The 23,902-nt window shown below is 46.3% G+C and overlaps 1 protein-coding gene across 2 annotated transcripts in view; it reads left to right on the forward strand.

Moving 5' to 3' along the window:
• Positions 1–22,405, forward strand: part of CDR2 (cerebellar degeneration related protein 2) — a 38,453-nt gene extending 16,048 nt beyond the window's left edge. For both annotated transcript variants that reach the window (XM_021086479.1, XM_021086480.1), the window contains 3 exons: positions 14,132–14,280; positions 14,541–14,705; positions 18,325–22,405. In XM_021086479.1, coding sequence (XP_020942138.1) covers positions 14,132–14,280; positions 14,541–14,705; positions 18,325–19,189 — 1,179 coding nt within the window. In that variant the 3' untranslated portion in view covers positions 19,190–22,405. The remainder of the gene's footprint in view (positions 1–14,131; positions 14,281–14,540; positions 14,706–18,324) is intronic.

Consider the following 23,902-nt stretch of genomic DNA (forward strand, 5'->3'; position numbering starts at 1 on the left):
AAAACCAATCATTGCCATTCTGAAAAAAGAGCCAAAGATCTTTGAGAGCGTCCAAATCTATAAATAACACTCCACCATCTAATGTAATGTAGCATTCAATATTTTACTCTTTATCCAGAGCAGTTTTTTGGCTAAGGACAGCATTGTCTTAGATTTCTTCTCTGCCATTATGGTTGGCTTACTTTCTTTCTCTCTCTCTCTTTTTTCTTTTTAGGGCCATACCTGTAGCATATGGAGATTCCCAGGCTAGGTGGTCAAATCAGAGCTGCGTCGAATTAGAGCTGTAGCTGCTGGCCTGCACGACAGCCACAGCAACGCCAGATCTGAGCTGAGTCTGCAGCCTACACCACAGCTCACAGCAACAATGGATCCTTAACCCGGAATCAAACCTGCAACCTCATGGATACTAATCGGTTTCGTTCCTGCTGAACCACAAGGGGAACTTCCTCTTTCTATTTTTAATAAGTTGCTTCCTAAAAGTCAATGGGAATGGGGTTAAGTGGGAAATGAAGAGGCAGTTCTAGCTAAGCCCACTTAATAGCCAGGTTCCCACCTCTGCCCAGGCTGACTTGCAGGTCCCAACAGACTTCCAAGGTCTCTCTTTGAGACTAAAACAAGGAAGGCCTGAAGCTCTTGTAAAAATAACCAGGCAGGGGTTCCCGCTGTGGCTCAGTGGTTAACGTATCCAACTAGGAACCATGCAGTTGCAGGTTCAATCCCTGGCCTTGCTCAGTGTGTTAAGGATCCGGCGTTGCCGTGAGCTGTGGTGTAGGTTGCAGACACGGCTTGGATCCTCTGTTGCTGTGGCTGTGGCATAGGCCGGTGGCTACGGCTCCGATTCAACCCCTAACCTGGGAACCTCCATATGCTGCAGGAACAGCCCTAGAAATGGCAAAAAGACCAAAAATAAATAAATAAAAATAACCAGGCAGCCAAAGAGTTTAATTCTCTACTCAAAGTTCCCACTGTGCTGCAACGTGATCGGTTGCATCTCTGCAGCCCTGGAACTCAGCTTTGATCCCTAGCCCAGCACAGTGGGTTAAAGGATCTGGTATTGCTGCAGCTGGCATAGGCTGTAACTGCAGCTTGGATCTGACCCCTGGCCCGGGACCTCCATATGCCTTGGGGTGGCCAAAAAAGGAAAATTAAACAAACAAATGAAGGGTACCTTTGCAATATGTGCCTCTTATACCCTAATATCCTTCAGAAGCCCCCCAACCTTTATAAGGTCTTTTCTTACTCAAATCTTGTCTTTTTTTTCCCCCCCTCTTAAGTAAACTTTTTTAAAAAGTACATGCAGAAAAAGGCACAGGAGTTCCCGTCATGGCTCAGTGGTTAACGAATCCCACTAGGAACCATGAGGTTTCGGGTTTGATCCACGGCCTCGCTCAGTGGGTTAAGGATCCAGCGTTGCCGTGAGCTGTGGTGTAGGCCGGTGGCTACAGCTCCGATTAGACCCCTAGCCTGGGAACCTCCATATGCTGCGGGAGCGGCCCTAGCAAAAAGGCAAAAAGACAGAGAAAAGAAAAAAGAAAAAGGCACAAATGCTAAGTATATAGTTCAAACAATTTTCATAAACACACCCATGCAGCCAACAGCCAGATAAGGCGTGAGACCATTATCATAGCTCCTCAGACACCTGCCCCACTAACCAGCACCCTCGGTTCGTTTAGCCCCCCTCTGAACTTCACATACATCGAGTCACTGCACAAGTTTTAAATTAACTTTTTAGAATATTTATTAGTTTTCCTGCTTCGAAAAGTAACACATGATCTTTTTTTTTTTTTCAATTTAGCGAAATATAGTTAAAAACCAAACATAAATTCTTAACCTACCCACCCAGAGAAAGTTTGAATCAGGCAGAAAATGGTCCTGGAACAAACTATTCAGAGTAGATGAAGAATAGTGCAGAACTGCTGAAAATGCTGGGGCGAACGCCTCTGAACTATGACTCATCATGGAAATAGACAACTAGGAAATTGTCAGAGGATATTTTGCCAGTAGAAGTACAAGTATGCTTGCTTGCTTGCTTGCTTGCTTGCTTTTTTTTTTTTTTTTTTTTTTTTTTGCTTTTCAGGGCCTCACCCGTGGCATATGGAGGTTCCCAGGCCAGGGGTCTAATCGGAGCTACAGCTGCCCGCCTACACCACAGCCACAGCAATGCCAGATCCTTAACCCAACTGAGCAAGGCCAGGGATCAAACCTGCAGCCTCATGGTTCCTAGTCAGATTTGCTTCTGCTGAGCCATGATGAGAACACAAGTATGCTTTCAAAGGCCATTAGTGAATTTCAAACAGTCCTTAGAAAAATTGCTCAGTGGTTTGCCAGGTATCATTTTTAATGTAAAAAAAAAAAGATTAAATAAACATTGAGGAGTTCTCACTGTGACACAGCAGGATCCGTGGAGTCTCTGGAACTCTGGGCTGCATGTTCAATTCCCAGCCCAGCACAGCTGGTTAGAGGATCCGGTGTTGCTGTAGCTGTGGCGTAGATTGCAACTGCGGTTCAGATCTGATCCCTGGCTCAGGAACTCCATATGCCCCAGGAAAAGAAAAATAAACAAACAAACATTAAAAGTAATGATTGGCTCAGAGATGCCTATAGCCTGTGTGGCTTTTTTTTTTTTTTTTTTTTTTTTTTGGTCTTTTTGCTATTTCTTTGGGCCGCTCCCGCGGCATATGGAGAATCCCAGGCTAGGGGTCTAATCGGAGCTGTAGCCACTGGCCTACGCCAGAGCCACAGCAACACAGGATCCGAGCCGCGTCTGCAACCCACACCACAGCTCACGGCAACGCCGGATCGTTAACCCACTGAGCAAGTGCAGGGACCGAACCCGCAACCTCATGGTTCCTAGTCGGATTCGTTAACCACTGCGCCACGATGGGAACTTCGCCTGTGTGGCTTTTACTCAGCCTCAAGACTCCAGATTTTCTGTCCTGGATGAGGGGGAGGAAGGGAAGCTTTGAGAAGTCATGAGATCTGACACCATCACACAGGATCAGATTCTCTTAGAGTTTCCTGCAGCCGTGTGAGCAGCCTACAGCCTTGGGTTTCTGTGGCTTCTCTGCTTGGAAACCTGTTTTATCCCTGCAGGAATCAAAGTCATCTGACCTTACAGGTGTACCTTATGTCTTTCAAGAGCTCACGTCCTCCTTGGAAATTTTGAAACATTTTGCACTCCCTCTATACATTTCTCAAAATTCTACTATATGTTATACTTATTTCTTGATTTATTTGATTCTCCTTCTCTTCCCCCCGCCCCCCATTTCCCTTTGCAACACTGAAGGCTGTTACTGTGTTTATTCCTGGTCTTTCAAACATAGTAGATAATAAATACTTAGTCAAATCAGTACCTTAAGGAATTCCCGTTGTGGTGCAGTGGTTAACCAATCTGATTAGGAACCATGAGGTTGTGGGTTCGATCCCTGGCCTTGCTCAGTGGGTTACGGATCTGCCGTTGCCGTGAGCTGTGGTGTGGGTCGCAGACTTGGCTAGGAGCGGCCCTAGAAAAGGCAAAAAGACAAGACAAAAAAAAAAAATTAGTACCTTAAGAGAGGACAGATACAGATTACAAGCACTGCCAATAATTCCTACGCCATGGATCTCCACCTCTGGAGATTTTTGAAAGGATGTAGGAGTCCTGGCTTGCTTATCAGAAGGTTCAGATTTAAGCCCTCAATTCTGTAGCAAATAGCTAGACTTCAGGCCTGTGAATTATCTTTCAGGTATTGTTTGCTCTGCTGTGTAATGGTGATGAGGGCCTTTGCATGATATTGGTACAGGGTTGTTCTGAGGTGATGAAATTATGTGAGTGTGTATGGTTTGCCTTTTTTTTTTTTTTTTTTTTTTTTTTCTAAAGGGCCTTGCCTGCTGCATATGGAGGTTCCCAGGCTAGGGGTTGAATCAGAGCTGCAGCTGCTGGCCAACACCACAGCCACAGCAAAGCGGTATCCCAGCCTCGTCTGAGACCTGCACCACAGCTCACGGCAATGCCAGATCCTTAACCCACTGAGCAAGGCCAGGGATCGAACCCGCAAGCTCATGAATACTAGTCGGGTTTGTTACCACTCAGCCACAAAGGGAACTCCCATGTATTTCACTCAGTATAAATTGTTGTACAGTATACTTAAGCATATTTTAAGAGTTTCAGTAATGAAAGAATCGTAGTTCTGAAAAAAATAAAATCCTTTTCAATTACTGGAAAATAGGTCTTAAGAACTAGCCAAGTTCTTAATAGTGAGATTATAGGTGGTTTTTATTTTCATATTCACGCTTTTTTATTTATTCCTAAATTTCCTTCAGGAGAAATGTAATATTTTAATCAGGGGAAAGAGGTTTTTCAAAGGGAATGGAAAATATCTCTTCAGTATTATGGAAGGTCATTTTGATACTAAATTCGGAGGATTTGGGCTGTAATCCTTAATATAAGAGTAATCCCAATGCTGAATAAAAGCCAAATTTCCATTCCTTATGCTTTTTTTTTTTTTTTTTTTTCCCCCCTGGTTGCACCCGCGGCTTATGGAAGTTCTTGGGTCAGGGACTGAATCCGACAGCTACAGTAATGCGAGATCCTTAACCCCACTTTGCCCAGCTGGGGATTGAACTGGCACTGCCACAGAGACAAGCCAGATGATGAACCCATTGCGCCACAGCGGGAACTCCCGCATTCCTTATGCATTTTTAGTCTGTTGTGTCTGTCTGTTCCAGCATTCCAGGTCAGGGTTCTCCCACCGAAAATAGGTGTTAATCCCGCTGGCCTTCTAAAAAGGTTTTCCTCAATTGTAAAGGTGGCCTATTTATAGCTTTTTCCGCCATCACCTGAACCTTGTCCTCCTAGATGAGGTGACATTCTGTACAAACTCCATGCCGTGTGAGATGACACACGGAACTTACACGCTGAAACTCTTGCCTATAAGTTGACCCTTTGCCTGTGTTCCCCGGCCCCCACTGTGCTGCTTAAATACCCACTGCTCTTTAATATGGCAAAGACTTTCGTCTTTTTCTTTTTTTTTTTTTTTTTTTTTTTTTTTTTTTGCCTTTTCTAGGGCCGCTCCTGTGGCATATGGAGGTTCCCAGGCTAGGGGTCCAATCGGAGCTGTAGCCGCTGGCCTATGCCAGAGCCACAGCAACGCTGGATCCTTAACCCACTGAGCAATGCCAGGAATTGAACCCACAGCCTCATGGTTCCTAGTCAGATTCATTAACCAGTGCTCCACGACAGGAACTCCCCGGCAAAGACTTTTATACTCGAGCTCTTTTTGGCACTTGAATTTTTAGGATCTCGCAGTCCAGTCAGATGCATTCGAGGCTGTGTATCAAAAGGTCTGAACTGAGAAAACCAGACGATGAGAAGCAAAGCTGTACTTTTGAATGAAGGGTCGAAACCTGCTAATCCCTTTCCTTCTGGAATCAGAAGAAATTTGATGAATGCTGATTGGAAGGTTTGGAGGCCATGCCTGAAAGCAGCATCTGACTACATGGATTCTGATTCTCTGGCCTCATGTCCGTCTGTACTTGGCTGAGAAAGCTAAACATTTTTCTTTAAAGTTGCTGACCAGTTTAATTGTTTCCTTTGTTAGGTAACCTCTCACAGGTTCTTGGAGAAGGGAAGGGCTTTTCTGATTAGTTTTGCCTTAATAATAATAGGATTAAACTCCCACCACGTGAAAACAAGCTCCCTGCCATTCTTTAGCTTGCCCTTAAAGCCAAGCCCTCTCAGACCAAAATATCACAAGTTCTTACATGGTTTCGTTGTGGGTTTTTTTCCCCACAAGGTTTGATATGTCAAATGAGGGGGACCTACTGTCATTTTCTAAACAGCTTCTTTGTGCTCATTTGCATATTGACTTGTCTCCATTATATTGGGCTCAACTCTAATTTGAGTATTACCTCTTTAAAAGGGAGCCACATCTTGGGGCCCACATAAGACAGTGGCGGAAAAAAAAAAATGTCTTTTTCAGATTCCCCGGGCATACCTGTGCCATGAGAATAAACACAGAGAAATAGTCTGTAAATGGAGCAACAGGGGAAAGAATTAGTGGTTAACAGGGCCTTTTTGCTAAAGGGCTATAACCAAAGCCCTTCTCAGACTCTTTCAGTGAAGTCTGTCCACATTCCAGCAGTCTGAGTCGTGATACCGAGCATGATAAGCTGTTGTGAACAGAAGCCTAGAAATTGCCATCTAGTCCCTACCTTGTGTCAAAAATTTTCCTAAATGGACTAGATACTATCTAGGCTTCCCTTTGAGGAGGGTTAGAAAGACAGTCATTAACAAGTTAGCAATTTGGTTGTTTATTATTAAGTGTGAAGTTTTTTGGAGTTCCTGTCGTGGTGCAGTGGTTAACAAATCCGACTAGAAACTGTGAGGTTGCTCCCTGGCCTTGCTCAGTGGGTTAAGGATCCGATGTTGCCATGAGCTGTGGTGTAGGTCGCAGACACGGCTCGGATCCCACGTTGCTGTGGTTGTGGTGTAGGCCATCGGCTACAGTTCCGATTAGACCCTTAGCCTGGGAACCTCCAATATGCCGCGGGAAGCAGCCCTAGAAAAAGCAAAAAGACCAAAAAAAAAAAAAAAGATAAGTGTGAAGTTTTTTGTTTTTTGGGTTTTTTTGTCTTTGTCTTTTCAGGGCTGCATCCACAGCATATGGAGGTTCCCAGGCCAGGGGTCTCATCGGAGCTACAGCTGCCAGCCTACACCACAGCCACAGCAATGCCGGATCCAAGCTGCATGTGCAACCTACACCACAGCTCATAGCAATGCCAATCCTCAACCCACTGAGCGAGGCCAGAGGTCAAACCTGTGTCCTCATGGATGCTAGTCAGATTCATTTCCGCTGAGCCACGACGGGAACTCCCTAAGTGTGAAGTTTGAAGTTTTTGAGGGCCGTTACTAGAGTGCCTGGGAGTGGTGCTGCTTTAGACGGGGTGCTCCAGAAAGGTTTCTGAAGCCTTTATGTTTGCACGGAGATCTAAAGGATAATCTTGCGTTTTTAGCCATTCTTGTGCTGTGGATTCATTTGGCTGGCTCGTGAGTCTGTGACAATCCTCTTAAAATACATAAAATACATCAGATTACAAAGGGAATCAGTTACATTGAAATGACCATCAAGCCAGTGAAAAGATTAATGTGTGCTATATTCATATAAGTGTTTATTGGTACATTAGATACCAAGATCTAATGGCAGTCTAAAAACTGCAATTTCAAATAGCAGTGAGTCTAGGCAGCCACTGTCATGTGCTCTGAGAGCATCTGTGCCTGTAGTGGTGAGGAAGTCCTACGTTTGGCACATACTCAGACTGCTGGCTTGTTGCCTCCATTCATAACTGAAGTGCTGAACTTCTATTAGAAGTTAGCGAAGGGAATTCCCATCGCGGCTCAGTGGAAATCTGACCAGCATCCATACAGACACAGGTTCCATCCCTGGCCTCGCTCTCAGTGGGTTAAGGATCCAGCATTGCCGTGAGCTGTGGTGTAGGTCGCAGGTGCGGCTCGGATCCCGCGTGGCTGTGGCTGGTGGCTACAGCTCTAATTCGACCCCTGGTCCGGAAACCTCCATATGCCACAGGTACAGCCCTTTTTTAAAAAAAAAAAAAAAGGACAGAAGTTCATGAAAAGGAAGATGTAGCTTTTCTCACATCCAAGATCATGGACCCTCTCAGGTCCATGACCGCTAGATTAGATGGAGCCAGCCTCTGGGAGAGGGGAGGTTGGGTATAAAGGCCCCAAAGGAAGGAGGATCATGGCTTGGAATGAGGCAACTCTGCCATTTCAAGATAAAGGTACCCCTCGAGTGGGAAATAAGGACAACAGATGAAGCTGGACGAACTATTTGAGAGATGGGACAATTTTAACACTGAAATGTAATAGATGATATTAAGAAATTTGCAGGGGAGGTTATGGTATGATTGGAACTGTGGTTAAAATGAGGTCTTATTGCTTAGAAACATATAAATATGTACACTTGAATTAAGATGTCTTGGATTTGGGAGTTCGAGTCGTGGCTCAGTGGTTAACGAACGTGACTAGGGCAAACTTGCAGCCATGAGGATGCGGGTTTGATCCCTGGCCTTGCTCAGTGGGTGAAGGATCTGGCGTTGCCATGAGCGTGGGTTAAGGATTTGGCATTGCCTGTGGTGTAGGTTGCAGAAGTGGCTGGGATCTGGCGTTGCTGTGGCTGTGGTGTAGGTCAGTGGCTGTAGCTCTGCTTCGACCCCTAGCCTGGGAACCTCCATATGCCTCGGTTGTAGCCCTAAGAAGACAAAGGACAGGAAGAAAAAAAAAAAGATGTCTTGGGTTTGCTTTATTTATTTATTTTATTTATTTTTTTTTTGTCTTTTTGTCTTTTGTTGTTGCTGTTGTTGCTATTTCTTGGGCCGCTCCCGCGGCATATGGAGGTTCCCAGGCTAGGGGTTGAATCCGAGCTGTAGCCACCGGCCTACGCCAGAGCCACAGCAACGCAGGATCCGAGCCGCGTCTGCAACCTACACCACAGCTCACGGCAACGCCGGATCGTTAACCCACTGAGCAAGGGCAGGGACCGAACCCGCAACCTCATGGTTCCTAGTCGGATTCGTTAACCACTGTGCCACGACGGGAACTCCTTGGGTTTGCTTTAAAATGCTTAGGGAAAGGAGAGTGGAAGAGTAGAAATAAAGCAAGATTGACTCTGTAATGATAATTATTGACACTGGATGATGGATACATGAGGGTTCATTAAGCCATTTTTTTCTGCATTTGTATATGTTTAAATCACCTATTTAAAATGTTTTTTTGGAGTTCCCTTCTTGGCTCAGCGGAAACAAATTTGACTGGCATCCATGAGGATGCAGGTTCGATCCCTGGCCTCGCTCAGTGGGTTAAGGTTCCAGCGTTGCTGTGAGCCATGGTGTAGGTCCCAGATGTGGCTTGGATCTGGTGTTGCTGTGGCTGTGGTGTAGGCCAGCAGCCACAGCTCTGATTCAACCCCTAGCCTGGGAACCTCCATATGCTGCAGGTGTGGCCATAAAAGGACAAAAAAAAATTTTTTTGTTGTTTTTTGGAGGTTTTTTGGAGGTTTTTTGGCCACCCCACAGCATATGGAGTTCCTGGGTCAGGGATCAGATCCGAGCTGCAGCTGAGACCTAAGCCACAGCTGCAGCAACACTGGATTCTTAACCCACTGGGCTGGGCCAGGAATTGAACCTGAGTCCCAAGATGCCGCATCAGGAACTCCTAAAATGTTTTCTTAAATGTAGTAGCCAAGATTAGCCATTTGTGCAGAGTCAGTATTTAGGTGAACTGAGAATTTAGGAAGGAGCATTCATGGTTAAGTAGTATATAATTTAAACGGATTAGAATTATAGGAACATGGTACCAAAAAATGCTGCTCTGGGAGTTCCTGCTGTGGTGCAGTGGGATCAGCAGCATCTTTGCTGCACCTGGAAGCAAGTTCTGTCGGTTCCTGCCCCAGGCACAGCAGGTTGAAAGGACCTGGCGTGGCCCCATCTGCAACATAGGTCACAACTGCAGCTGGGCTCCGATCCCTGCCCCACAAATTCCATAGACCTCCAGTGGCCAAAAAAAGAAGAAAAAAAAAAAATGCTGCTATGATACAGTTAAAATATAGCCTAATTTTAGTGAATAACTGCAACTAAACTAAGTCCTGAGAGGAGAAGTAGTATATATTAAGAGTCATTGTCAATCCAAGTGAGTGTCTATGTCTTCTAGATTCAAGAGAAAGAGATGTAGGGTTGCGGGAGGGGACACTTCCAGGGTTTTCCACGTTCAGGATCCGATCCATGGACCCCTTGGACTGAGATCACCTGGGGATTTACTAAAAATGCAGAATCCTGGCTCTACCCCAGTCTCATTGACTCAGAATTTTAGGGGAAGTGTCCCCAGGTTCCTATACTTTAACAGACCCCCCCAGATGAATTTTAGCACATGTAAAGTTTTTTTTTGTTTGTTTGTTTGTTTTTGTCTTTTTAGGGCCACACCTGCTGCATATGGAGGTTCCCAGGCTAGGGCTCGAATCGGAGTTGTAGCTCTGGCCTACACCACAACCACGGCATCATGGGATCCAAGCCTAAGTTACTTGCCAGAGGTCACCCAGTTAGAAATGGCAGAGTGGGACTCAGACCCTATTCCGACCCCACAGCCTGTGCTCTTTGCTGCTATACTGCTACCCCCCTTCAGGCCGTCTCTCCTTTGATCCTCTGCCCACCTTCCGTGGGAATTGGCCTCCCACCTGCCCTCTACTGGGCAGATGTGTCCTTTGGAGGATGTGAAAATTCACATCACTGGGCAGGGACAGCTCCTGGTGTCAATTAATGCTTAGTGTCTGGTCTATGCATTCTTCAGCCTTTATTTAGGTGTTGGGAATCAGTCCCATAGAATACCTGAGACCTGATACTTGATATAAAGTGGCTTGCAGAATTCCTGCAGCTGTTATATATATTCCTATAAACATTTTTGTGCGTCTTTTTTAGGGCACACTCATGGCATATGGAGGATCCCAGGCTAGGGCTCAAATCAGAGCCAAAGCTGCAGGCCTGCACCACAGCCACAGCAACACAGGATCTGAGCAGCATCTGTGACCTACACCATAGCTCATGGCAATGCCAGATCCTTAACCCACTGAGTAAGGCCAGGGATCGAACCTGCATCCTTATGGATACTATTCGGGTTCATTGACCACTGAGCCATGACGGGAACTCCCCAAACCTTTTTTTCTACTCCAGATTCCTAAGAGAATAACCCCAATCCCATTAGTGACAGGAACCTACCAGGACATTGCCAGCAAGGTTGAGGACACACTCCTAGGAGAAGATGGTAGGAACTGAGGGAGTGAGGGATAAACACAGGCCTTTACAGGGGCCATGCTGGGTGCTCACTCCATCTCATTGAATACTCTCAGTCCTACAAGATGGGTACTAATGGATCCATCATTTATTTTTTAATTTTCAGAGTTCCCGTCATGGCGCAGTGGAAACGAATCTGACTAGGAACCATGAGGTTTCAGGTTCGATCCCTGGCCTCGTTTGGTGGGTTAAGGATCCGGCATTGCTGTGAACTCTGGTGTAGTCTGGCGGCTGTAGCTCCACCTCAACCCCTAGCCTGGGAACCTCCATATGCCACGAGTGTGGCCCTAAAAAAAAGCAAAAAAAAAAGAAAAGAAAACAAGTGTATTTATCCATTCTCAACCTGAAAGGCTCTATTACATAATATTTTTTCCTTAAATGTGCAACAAATTCATATGGCAGCAAACCCTGACCTGAACTCGGGGGAGGCTTTTTATAATCTTTATTCATACTTTTTGATGAGAATATTACTGCTTGATTACAGGGCGCTGCCCAGCCCTCCCTGGGGATGTTATAAAATGGGTGCTGGGTAGGCCACGTGGGTTTCCTCACTTTTAAAGAATTTCCCAAATACTCTCGGTCAGGAATTTCAGATGAGTAGATAGGAGAGGTAAGTGTTTTCTCAACACATTGCCACTAAGATGTGTAACTGGATTTGAAAAAAGGCCTCATAGGCTTTTTTTCAGCTCTGCCACACTGCCATTTAAAGAGCCCATCAGAAGTCCTTTCGCCCATCCTTTGAAAGACCTGTTAGCTTTTTGCAAATACTTGCATAGTTGTGAAAGCAGCCTCAAGGAAAACATTTGACAAGTCATGTCTTTAGTCTGTTTCTACTTGGCCAGTGGTTATGTTTCAGACCTATCTCTTTCCTCTTTCTGGTTGTGCCCCAGAGAAATCTTGGGGCTGTTTCATTTAGAACATATGCGTCTTCAGGCAGAGTTGAGTAGGAGAGGGAATCAAGGTAGCTTAGCACTGAGGCATTCAGATTGTAGCTATTCCCCTTTGTCTTGGGCTGTGTAGACACAGGCTTAGCAGTCCCCAGATAAATCATCTAGCAGATTTCTTATGCATGAGAATTATGGTGATAACATTCTCACGGAATTAACAGTAACTTTGAATAATATTAAGTTAAAATATCTTTTTCTGGAGTTCCCGTCGTGGCGCAGCGGAAACGAATCCGACTAGGAACCATGAGGTTGCAGGATCGATCCCTGGCCCCGTTCAGCAGGTTAAAGATTTGGCGTTGCTGTGAGCTGTGGTGTAGGTCGCAGACGAGGCTTGGATCTGGCGTTGCTGGTGTCGGCCAGCAGGTGCAGCTCCGATTCGACCCCTAGCCTGGGAACCTCCGTATGCCACGGGTGCAGCGCTGAAAAAAAGCAAACAAAAAAAAGTGTGTATACATATGTATACACACACACACACATCTTTTTCTGGTTAAATCCATATTTTTCCCTATTTTTTGTCCAAAACGTCTCAGAGAAGAAAAAAAAAAATTTTTTTTTTTGCCCTTTTTTTTTTTTTTTAGGGCTGCACCCACGACATATAGAAGTTCCCAGGCTAGGGGTCCCATCGGAGCTGCAGCTGCCGGTGACAGCAACAGCCACAATAATGCAGGATCCAAGCCATGTCTGCAGCCAACACCACAGCTCACAGCAACGCCGGATCCTATAGCCAGGGATCAAACCCCCCTTCTCATGGATACTAGTCGGTTCGTTGCTGTTGCACCACAATGGAAACTCCAAAAATTGATTTTTTTTCCAAGCAAAAATCATCTAAAATCTTGCGCTTTAGGCTTTTCTTTCTTGTTCTTTCTTTCTTTCTTTTTCTTTTTTCTTTTTTTTTTTGCTTTTTAGGGCCACACCCAAGGCATAGGGAAGTTTCCAGCCTAGGGGTGGAATCAGAGCTACAGCTGCTGCCTACACCACAGTTCACAGCAATGTGGGATCCTTAACCCACTGATCGAGGCCAGGGATCGAACCTGTATCCTCACAGATGCTAGTCAGGTTTGTTGCCACTGAGCCACAACGGGAACTCCTAGGCTTTTCTTATGTGTTAAAATGTGATATTTTTGCTTAAACATTGATCATGTGTTCCATGCTTTTTCTCTTGTGGAATTATCGTGTCTCACTTAGATTTTCCTGTTGAATATTAATTTTATACATGTTACATGCTCTGTAGAGTAGACCAGCCTTGAAATACATGAGATGTTGGTAAGCACTAGGGGAACTCAGCATATAAGGGATGGCCAGTCCTCATTTCCTTTGAGGACAAGGAGTTTAATTTGGGATTTAAAGTTCTTTTCATTAACTAAACCTGTGGTGGTGTGGTGTGATGAAAAACTACCTATTCGACCTTTGTCCCCAGTTCCTGGTAAGGTGCTCCAGGATCCCTTGGGATTTCCTCAGCGATGGGATAGGGACTGGTTGCCAGAGAAACCAACCATATGATTAGAAGGTCCCCCAAACTCAGCAGAAGGAACAGAAGCTGGAGATTGAGTTCATTGACCCAGGGCCGGGGATGTAATCAGCTGTGCCTGTGCAGGCACCTCAGTAAAACTCTGAAGCAAGGCTAAGGGGGTGTCCAGGCTGCTGACCACATGGATGTGCGTGCTCATGGTGGAGCACCTGAATGGGGCAGAGGGCGAGGGACCCCCCACCCCTACCCCTCTGCACCCCGATCCCTCGCTCTACACATCCCTTCCCTGTGGCTGTTCCTTTGTTGTGGTCACTTTATAACAAAGCAGTAAATGTAAGTCAGGGCCTTTCCTGCATTCTGTGAGTTGTTGTAATGAAGTATTGAGCCTGAGGGGAGGTCATGGGGACACCCCCCCCAGTTTATAGCTGGTTGGTGGAAAGTACTGGCGCCCCTGGGACTTGCCACTGTCACCTGAATGGGGCAGTTTTGTGGGACTGAGCGGCGTCAAAACTGAACCGAATTTGGAGTTGCTGCTGTGGCTCAGGAGTTAACCAACCCAGCTAGCATCCATGAGGATGTGAGCTGCATCCCTGGCGTCGCTCAGCGGGTTAAGGATCAGGCGTTGCCATGAGCTGTGGGGTAGGTCGCAGACATAGCTCCAGTCCCATGTTGTGGTGCCTGCGGTGTAGGTCGGCAGCGGTAGTTCCGATTGGACCCCTAACTTGGGACCCTCCATATGCTGCAGGCGTGACCCTAAAAAGACCAAAAGAAAAAAGAAAAAAATTGAACCAAATTGTAGGATCCAGTTGGTGTTGGAATGCTGCAGGTGTCTTAGCTGTTCAATGAGTAACCTGGTCCCACTCCCCCTCTCTCCCAGTATCTGACCAAGCAGGTGGAGCTTCTCCGGCAGATGAACGAGCAGCACGCCAAGGTTTATGAGCAGTTAGATGTCACAGCGAGGGAACTGGAGGAAACAAACCACAAGCTCGTTGCTGACAGCAAGGCCTCACAGCAGAAGATTCTGAGGTAAACACTTTAGACGCCACCGAAGAAGCCCCAGGGAGAAGTCATTCAGTGTAAACTAGCATAGAACACGGCTGTGGCGGGTTCGGGTCCATATGGGTAAGGTTACTTCACTGAATTCTCTGTGGGGAATAGGGATGAACGAGAAGTCCTGTCCAATTAAGAAAAGCCAGCTTGAGTGGCTGGCAACTCAGCTGTCCCTGCGGCTTATGCCCTCGATGTGATATGACAAGCAGCCCCTGGCTCCCCTCTGTTCCTTGCAGCCTGACCGAAACAATTGAATGCCTGCAAACCAACATCGATCACCTCCAGAGCCAAGTGGAGGAGCTGAAGTCCTCGGGCCAGAGGAGGAGGAGCCAGGAGAAGCACGACCAGGAGAAATCGGCCCCCAGCTTCTCGTGTCTGAAAGAGCTGTATGACCTCCGCCAGTAAGAGCCCCCCTTTCCCGTGGCCACTGCAAGCAGGGGAGCATCTTGTGTCCTGACACGTTCTGGTCTCCAGTCCATTAAAAGGACCCTTTTAGGAAGTGCCACTTGGCTAGTAGATCACCACTGCTTTGAACAAAACCACTGAATTTAAACATACAAAGCCTATGGGAGTTCCTGCTGTGGCGCAGAGGAAACGAATCTGACTAGGAACCATGAGGTTTCGGGTTCGATCCCTGGCCTTGCTCCGTGGGTTGAGGATCCAGCGTTGGCGTGAACTATGATGTAAGCCAGCAGCTACAGCTCTGATTTGACCCCTAGCCTGGGAACCTCCATGTGCTGCGGGTGTGGCCCTAAAAAGACGAAAGACAAAAATTAAAAACAAACATACAAATGATAGAGTTCTTGGGTATTAGTAATTCTGTGAAAACTGATTTTTTAAAAACTTGGGAGTATTTAGTTCAGTGCTTTTTTTTTTTTGTCTTTTTGGGGCCACTCCCGTGGCATATGGAGGTTCCCAGGCTAGGGGTCGAATCGGAGCTGTAGCCGCTGGCCTACACCAGAGCCACAGCAACGCGGGATCCCAGCTGCGTCTGCAACCTACACCACAGCTCACGGCAACGCCGGATCCTTAACCCACTGAGCGAGGCCAGGGACCGAACCCGCAACCTCATGGTCCCTAGTCGGATTCATTAACCACTGCGCCACAACAGGATCTCCTTAGTTCAGTGCTTTTAACTTGTTAAATTTTAATTTACAAGAAGGTGCAGTGCTTCTGATAGACTACAGATTTGGAGGTTGTATTTCACATGTCAGTGAAGAAAAAAATGGAAATTGCAGTAAAACAAAAATGCAGGCCCATAGAAGAGGTTCTTTTTTGGCCTGCAGAGTTGTGTTTACAACTTAAGAGTTATGAGATTGAGTCTTTATTTAATAGATATTTCTGGAGCCCCTGTCACAAGGCAGGTATGTGGAGTGGTGAGCAAGACAGACAGTTCAGTCCCGTGGAGAAGCAGAGAAGCAGATAATCACACACATAAAGTACAGTTCCAAGTTGTCTAGGACCCTGAACCAGAGAGAGGCCAGCTCGTGCATTCGGTGGTCCGCAGCCTTATTCATCAGATTACCCTGTGCAGTTTTTCTTTTTTTTTTTAATTTTTAAATTATAGTTGATTTACAGTGTTCTGTCAATTTCTACTATACAGCAGAGTGACTCAGTTATAATAGACATTCTTTTTCTCACATTATCCTCCATCATGTTCCATCACAAGGGACTAGATACAGTTCCTCTGTGCTTTACAGCAGGATCTCATGGCTTATCCACTCCAAATGCAATAGTTTGCTTCTACCAACCCCAAACTCTCAGTCCATCCCACTCCCTCCCTCTCCCCCTTGGCAACCACAAGTCTGTTCTCCATGTCCATGAGTTTGTTTCTTATCGGTAGATAGGTTCATTTGTGCCACATATTAGATTCCAGGTATGTGCTGTCATACAGTATTTGTCTTTTGCTTTCTGACTGACTTCACCTAGTATGAGAATCTCTAGTTCCATCCATGTTGCTGCAAATGGCATGGTTTTGTTCTTTTTTACAGCTGAGTAGTATTCCATTGTGTATATGTACCACACCTTCTTAATCCATTCATCTGTCGATGGACATTTAGGTTGTTTCCATGTCCTGGCTATTGTGAATAGTGCTGCAGTGAACCTGCGGGTGCATATGTCTTTTTGAGTGAAAGCTTTGTCTGGATATATGCCCAGGAGTGGGATTGCTGGGTCATATGCTAGTGTTACATTTAGTTTTCTGAGGAACCTCCATGCTGTTCTCCGTAGTGGTTGTACCAATTTACGTTCCCATTAACAGTGTAGGAGGGTTCCCTTTTCTTCACACCCTCTCCGGCATTTGTTATTTGTAGACTTATTGATTTGATGATAGCCACTCTGACTGATGTGAATGGCACCCACTGTAGTTTTGATTTGCATTTCTCTAATAATTAGTGATGTTTTAGTGAGCTTTTTTCACGTGCCTGTGGGCCATCTGTATATGTTCTTTGGAGAAATGTCTATTCAGGTCTTCTGCCCATTTTTCAATTGGGTTGTTTGGTTTTTTGCTGTTGTATGAGTTGTTTGTATATTTTGGAAGTGAAGCCCTTGTCAGTTGCATCATTTGCAACTATTTTCTCCCATTCTGTAGTTTGTCTTTTTTTTTTTTTTTTTTTTTTTTTTTTTTATGGTTTCCTTTGCTGTGCAAAAGCTTGTAAGTTTGATTAGGTCCCATGAGTTTTTCAAACTGCAAGATCATTTTGACTCCCTCTGGCCTAAATCAGAATCTCTAAGTGGGAATAAAAGGCTGCCCCAGGTGATTCTGACATCTGTTCCTGGTTAAAAATCACTGCAGCAGTGGTTCTCAAACTTAGCTGCATATTATGAATCACATGAAGAGCTTAAGAAAGACCCACGTCTTGGAGTTCCTGTCGTGGCTCAGTGGTTAACGAGTTCGACTAGGAACCATGAGGTTGCAGGTTCTATCCTTGGCCTTGCTCAGTGGGTTAAGGATCTGGCATTGCCATGAGCTGTGGTGTAGGTTGCAGACCCGGCTCGCTCGGATCCTGCGTTGCTGTGGCTGTGGTGTAGGCCGGTGGCTACAGCTCCAGTTACACCCCTAGCCTGGGAAGCTCCATATGCCTCGGGAGCAGCCCAAGAAATGGCAAAAAAAAAAAAAAAAGAGAGAGAGACCCACATCTAGGCAGACCAGCTAGGTCGGAATCTATGGGATGGGAGCCAGGCATCAGTAGTTTTCTCTTGACTGCCCAGGTGATTCTAGGCTGCGGCCAAGGCCGAGCACCACTGGGCCGTGCTAATTTCCTTGACCAGTATCAGTGATCCTGCTATTCTCTGGGAATGGATGTTCTGTAGTGTTTTTTTGTTGTTGTTTTTTGGGCTGCATCCGAGGCGCATGGAAGTTCCTAAGCTAGGGCTCATATTGGAGCTGCAGCTGTTGGCCTGTGCCACAGCAACAGCAACAAGTATCCAAGCTGCTTCTGCAGCCTATACCACAGCTCACGGCAACGCCAGATCCTTAACCCACTGAGCAGGCCAGGACTCAAACCTGCATCCTCACGGATACTAGCTGGATTCGTCACCTGCTGAGTTACAATGGGAACTCCTGTAGTATTTTTTGTTTGTTTGTTTGTCTTGTTTTTTGCCTTTTCTAGGGCCGCTCCTGCGGCATATGGAGATTCCCAGGCTAGGGCTCTAATCGGAGCTGCAGCCACCGGCCTATGCCAGAGCCACAGCAACGCAGGATCCTTAACCCACTGAGCAAGGCCAGGGATCGAACCTGCAACCTCATGGTTCCTAGTCAGGTTCGTTAACCACTGCGCCACGACGGGAATTCCTCCTGTAGTATTTTTAATGTTTAAAAAAATATCGGTCACAAAAGCTATATTTTCTCACGTGTTTATTTGCCAGCCTCACACATTCCTTGTAACCATTGCTCTAGCATGGAGTAGGCAAAAAAAAATCAGTTGCATCACAGCTCCTCAAAAATAGATAGTTGGAAAAAATCATCAGCCTCCCTCTTTGCATTCCTGCGTTAACAGAGTCTTTAAACATCTTCCCCAGGCACTTCGTGTACGATCACGTGTTTGCCGAGCAGATCACTTCCTTACAAAGTCGGCAAAGCCCCGATGAAGAAGAAAACGAGCATTTGAAGAAAACGGTGACAATGCTGCAGGCCCAGCTGAGCCTGGAGCGGCAGAAGCGAGTGACCATGGAGGAGGAGTTCGGGCTGGTGCTGAAGGAGAACCGCGACCTGGAGCGGCAGCTGGGGGCCACGGACACCTACCGAGCCCGGGCGCTGGAGCTGGAGGCCGAGGTGGCCGAGATGCGGCAGATGCTGCAGTCCGAGCATCCTTTCGTGAACGGGGTGGAGAAGCTGGTGCCGGACTCGCTCTTTGCCCCTTTCAGGGAGCCCAGCCAGAGCCTGCTGGAGGAGATGCTGCTGACCCCGCCCGAGGCGCCCAGGAAGCCCCTCAAGCGCAGCAGCAGCGAGACTGTGCTGAGCAGCCTGGCAGGCGGCGACATCGTGAAGGGCCACGAGGAGACCTGCATCCGGAGGGCCAAGGCGGTAAAGCAGAGGGGCGTCTCCCTGCTGCACGAGGTGGACACGCAGTACAGCGCCCTGAAGGTGAAGTACGAGGAGCTGCTGAAGAAGTGCCAGCAGGACGAGGACTCCCTGTCCCACAAGGCCGTGCAGACCTCCAGGGCTCCGGCCAAGGAGCTGGCTGCTGTCGGCGCCCAGCCCGAGCCCGGCACCAGCGGCTGGGAACCGGCCTCTGTCACCCCAGAGCCCATGGCTTCCCCCACCGCCTCGACGCCCCCAGAATACAAAGCGCTTTTTAAGGAGATCTTCAGTTGCATCAAGAAAACTAAGCAGGAAATAGACGAACAGAGAACAAAATACCGATCTCTCTCTTCTCATTCCTAAGCGGACCTCTGCTCCTGATGGGCCTGTTTCTTAGCACCTCTCTCTCCCACTCAGACGAGTGTCCCTAGATCCCAAAGCCTCGTGTTGCTCATGACATTGGCCTCCTTGCTTGGCTTGTTTAGCAAATGCGCACAGCGAAGAAGGAAGGTGGCTGTTGGTGGCAGTCCTGTAAGCTCCTCAGGAAATCCCGTGACAGACTGGCCTCTGGTGGGTGCAATGATTAGGGTGCAATTCCTTGGAAAGTCCCAGAACCAGTAGAGGGCAAATCTGTGCTCCTGGAGAAGCAGGCTTGGAGTTCCTGCAGCGTGTAGTCTGTATGTACGTGTGTGCGTGTGTGTTTGTATATTATATATTATACAGGGGAAAGGGCAGAGTTGAAACAAAGCGAAGGCAATTCCCACTGCCTCCTTGCCTAACTTCTCAAAACTATGCAGGAGTCAGACGGCTGCCAAATGAAAATATCTTCCACAGACACTGCTGGATACTGTGACTTCATGAAGAAGAATGTTCAGGACAATGCAGGGGTCTCATCCAAAATAAACGGCATTAACAAATACTCCACGCCTTTGGGTTTGTCACATGTGTTACCAGGTGAACTGTGACTCCATGGATCTCAGTGGCCTGAGTGCCAAGCTGAACGGGCGAGCTCTGCTTGGCCCACTTGGCTTGTTAGCAGAGCCTTAGGGGGCCTCCTCCCCGCATCCAAGTGTTTTGACTCAAAGCTGCAGTGGTTAGTTAGCTAGGCATTCTTGCCTTAAACTCCCACTGAAGGGGGCGAGACGAATCCTTCCCTGTCGTGTGTCGTCTGGCCTGCCTAACCCAGCGGCCGCCAGCTGCTCCTGCTCCCTCCTGCCCATGCCTGTCGATGTGTGTGACTTGCTTCGGAAACCCCTACCTGCCACTTCAACAGTGTTGATGTTCTGTCTGTGGATATGTCGTCATCCTCTCAACTTGCAAATGTTTAATTTAAACTATTTAAGAGAACGGAGGTTCCATTTATTGTATATATTTTTCTAAACACCAAATAAAGCTACCTATGAAAATGAACACATGGATCCATAGCTTGTTAAAGCTTAAGCTGTTTCAGTGTTATTACCAACTATTCACTTTTCTTCTTCCAACAAATATCTCTAGAAGAATCGACAATGACTTTTTTTCCATTCCTCAGGACTGTGTAATAGCACAGATGCTGCTCATGCGGATGTGTTCATTATGATTATTGTATGAAAAAACATTTTTAAAAGAATATGTTCTATGACAGTTTCGTTATTTTAGAAATATCAAACTTGGTTCTGAATTAACAGCATTTGACTGGTTGATTCCCAAAGCATCTCAAAAGAAAAGGAATATGTATATATAATATGTATATGGGTCACTGCTATACAGCAGAAATTGGCTCAACATTGTAAATCAACTCTATTTTAATAAATAATAAATTAGGAGTTCCCACTGTGGTGCCACAGGATTTGTAGCATTTGCAGAGCACTGGGATAGAGGTTCAGTCCCCAGCCCAGAACAGTAGGTTAAGGATCCAGCCTTTCTGCATCTGTGGCATAGGTTGCTCCTGTGGCTTGGATCTGACCCCTGGCCCAGGAACTCCATATGACGTGGAACAGCCGAAAATACATAATTTTTTTTTTTTTTTTTGTCTTTTTAGGGCTGCACCCTTGGCATATGGTGGTTTGTTAACCTCTGAGCCACAACAGGAACATATCACTCTAAGTTTTTAAATAAGAGTAATCTCTTCCAATTTTACTGAATCACATAAATTATTTACAGTAGGTTTATTATAGGATATGGAATATATTCTTCTATTGCTATACAGTAGGATCTTCTCTGTTTTTATATATTGTAGTTTGTATCTGCTAATCCTGAACTCCCAATTTATCCCTCTCCCACTCCCTTTGCAATTGGTAACCATAAGTTTGTTTTCTATGTCTGTGGATCTGTTTCTGTTTTGTATCATTTTATAGAGTCCACATGTATGTGATTTATGATATGGTTTTTATCTTTCTCTTTCTGATTGACTTCACTTAGTAGGATAATCTCTAGATCCATCTATGTTTTTCTTTGTCTTTTTGCCTTTTTTAGGGCCATCCCCTCGGCATGTGGAGGTTCCCAGGCTAGGGGTCTAATTGGAGCTGCAGCCACCGGCCTACACCAGAACCACAGCAACTCGGGATCCGAGCCGCGTCTGTGACCTACACCACAGCTCACGGCAACGCCGGATCCTTCACCCACTGAGCAAGGCCAGGGATAGAACCCGCAACCTCATGGTTCCTAGTCGGATTTGTTAACCACCGAGCCACGACAGGAACTCCTAGGTCCATCTATGTTGCTGCAAATGGTATTGTTTCATTCTTCTTTATGGCTGATATCCTATTGTTGCGGGATTCTCGTACAGAGACGGAACACCAAGGCTTATTTCCAGGAAGCAGTGTTTATTCTCACGGGCACTGGCTCAGTGGATTCCTATCCAAAGGCTGAGCTCCAAACGCAGCGGGCTGTGGCCTTATATACCTCCACTAGTCTTCCCACTACGTTTTGGTCCCGTTGTCCTCCTTATAAGGTAACATACCTTCTGTAAATTCTGATTGGATAACTCATGTTACATAGTTGCGCCTGCGCACATGGATACCGATCATGTCATCCTGCCATGGCATTACCCGTGGGCTCACAGATGCTGGTTGTGCAGGTTGCCTTCCCTTTGTTTCGGGAGGCCCCCGCCCCACCACACTATTGTGTGTATGTGTGTTGTATGTATGTGTATATATATATACCACATCTTCTTTACCTAGTCCCCTTTTGATGGACATCTAGGTTGCATCCATGTCTCGGCGATTGTAAAGAGTGCTACAGTGAACACTGGGGGGGCATATACTTTTTGAATTAGTTTTCTCCCAATAAATTTCCAGGAGTGAGACTGCTGGATCATATGGCAGCTCTATTTAGAGATTTTAAAGGATTCTCTATACTGCTTTCCATACAGGCTGCGTAAGTTTACATTCCCACCAACTGTTGAAGGAGGGTTCCCGTTTCGCCACACCCTCTCCAGCATTTGTTATCTGTTGACTTGTTAATGATGGCCATTCTGACCAGCGTCAGGTGATACCTCATTGTAGTTTTGATTTGCATTTCTCTTATAATCAGTGATGTTTAGCATCTTTTCATGTGCCTATTGCCATGCCAATAAACTTTTGATCCTTGCCAAACTAACGGAGGAAAAATGTTTCTTTCCTTTTTTTGTCTTCTTTTTTTGAGGGCCGCACCCGTGGCATATGGAGGTTCCCAGGCTAGGGGTCTAATCGGAGCTGTAGCCTCCGCCCGACACCCACAGCCACAGCAACTCGGGATCTGAGCTTTGTCTTCGACCTACACCACAGCTCATGGCAATGCCAGATCCTTAACCCACTGAGCAAGGCCAGGGATCGAACCTGCAACCTCATGCTTCCTAGTCGGATTCGTTTCCACTGCGCCACAACGGGAACTCTGAAAAATGTTTCTTTATAGTTTAATTGTGCATTGATTTTATTAATTGGGTTTTTTTGGGGTTTGTTTTTTTTTTTTGTGGTCTTTCTGCCTTTTCTTGGGCTGCTCCCAAGGCATGTGGAGGTTCCCAGGCTAGGGGTCGAATCAGAGCTGTAGCCACCGGCCTATGCCGGAGCCATAGCAATGTGGGATCTGAGCCACGTCTGCAACCTACACCACAGTTTACAGCAACGCTGGATCCTTGACCCACTGAGTGAGGCCAGGGATTGAACCCACAACCTCCTGGTTCCTAGTCGGATTCGTTAACCACTGCGCCACACTGGGAACTCCAAGGTTGTATATATATATATATATATTTTTTTTTTTTTTTTTTTTTTGTCTTTTGTCTTTTTGTTGTTGTTATTGTTGTTGCTATTTCTTGGGCCGCTCCCTCGGCATATGGAGGTTCCCAGGCTAGGGGTTGAATCGGAGCTGTAGCCACCGGCCTACGCCAGAGCCACAGCAACGCGGGATCCGAGCCGCGTCTGCAACCTACACCACAGCTCACGGCAACGCCGGATCGTTAACCCACTGAGCGAGGGCAGGGACCGAACCCGCAACCTCATGGTTCCTAGTCGGATTCGTTAACCACTGCGCCACGACGGGAACTCCCCAAGGTTGTATATTTTTAATCTGTTAAGCCATTTGTATTGTCCTTTGCCTTCTATTTTTCTAACTTAAAAGCTCTAGTATTTAGAAAACTCAATTTTATGACTAGAAATTATAAATATTCTGTTATCTTAACTTTAACCTTGTTATTAGCATTTTTGCCAAGCAAGATTTTTCTGTAGTTACATTAATCTTTAAACTTTGTGTTTCTTTTTGTGCCCGATGATGGTTTGAGCCATGTGAACACTGGGGGGGTTTGTTTTTATTTTTACTTTGATAAAAATACACATAATTGTTGTTCCCATTTGGGCTCAGTGAGTTAAGAACCTGACTTAGTATCCATGAGGATGTGGGTTTGATCCCTGGCCTTGCTCAGTGGGTTAAGAGTCCAGCATTGCCGCAAGCTGTTGTGTAGGTCAGAGGCAGTTCAGAGCTGGTGTTGCTGTGGCTGTGGTGTAGGCCTGCAGCTGCAGCTCCAATTCGACCCCTAGCCCAGGAAATGCCATATTCCGCAGGTGCAGCAATAAAAAGAAAAACAATACACATAATTACTATCTATATCATTTCAACGTATAC

Source organism: Sus scrofa, chromosome 3 (genome assembly GCF_000003025.6).
Source record: "Sus scrofa isolate TJ Tabasco breed Duroc chromosome 3, Sscrofa11.1, whole genome shotgun sequence".
Taxonomy (NCBI): domain Eukaryota; kingdom Metazoa; phylum Chordata; class Mammalia; order Artiodactyla; family Suidae; genus Sus; species Sus scrofa.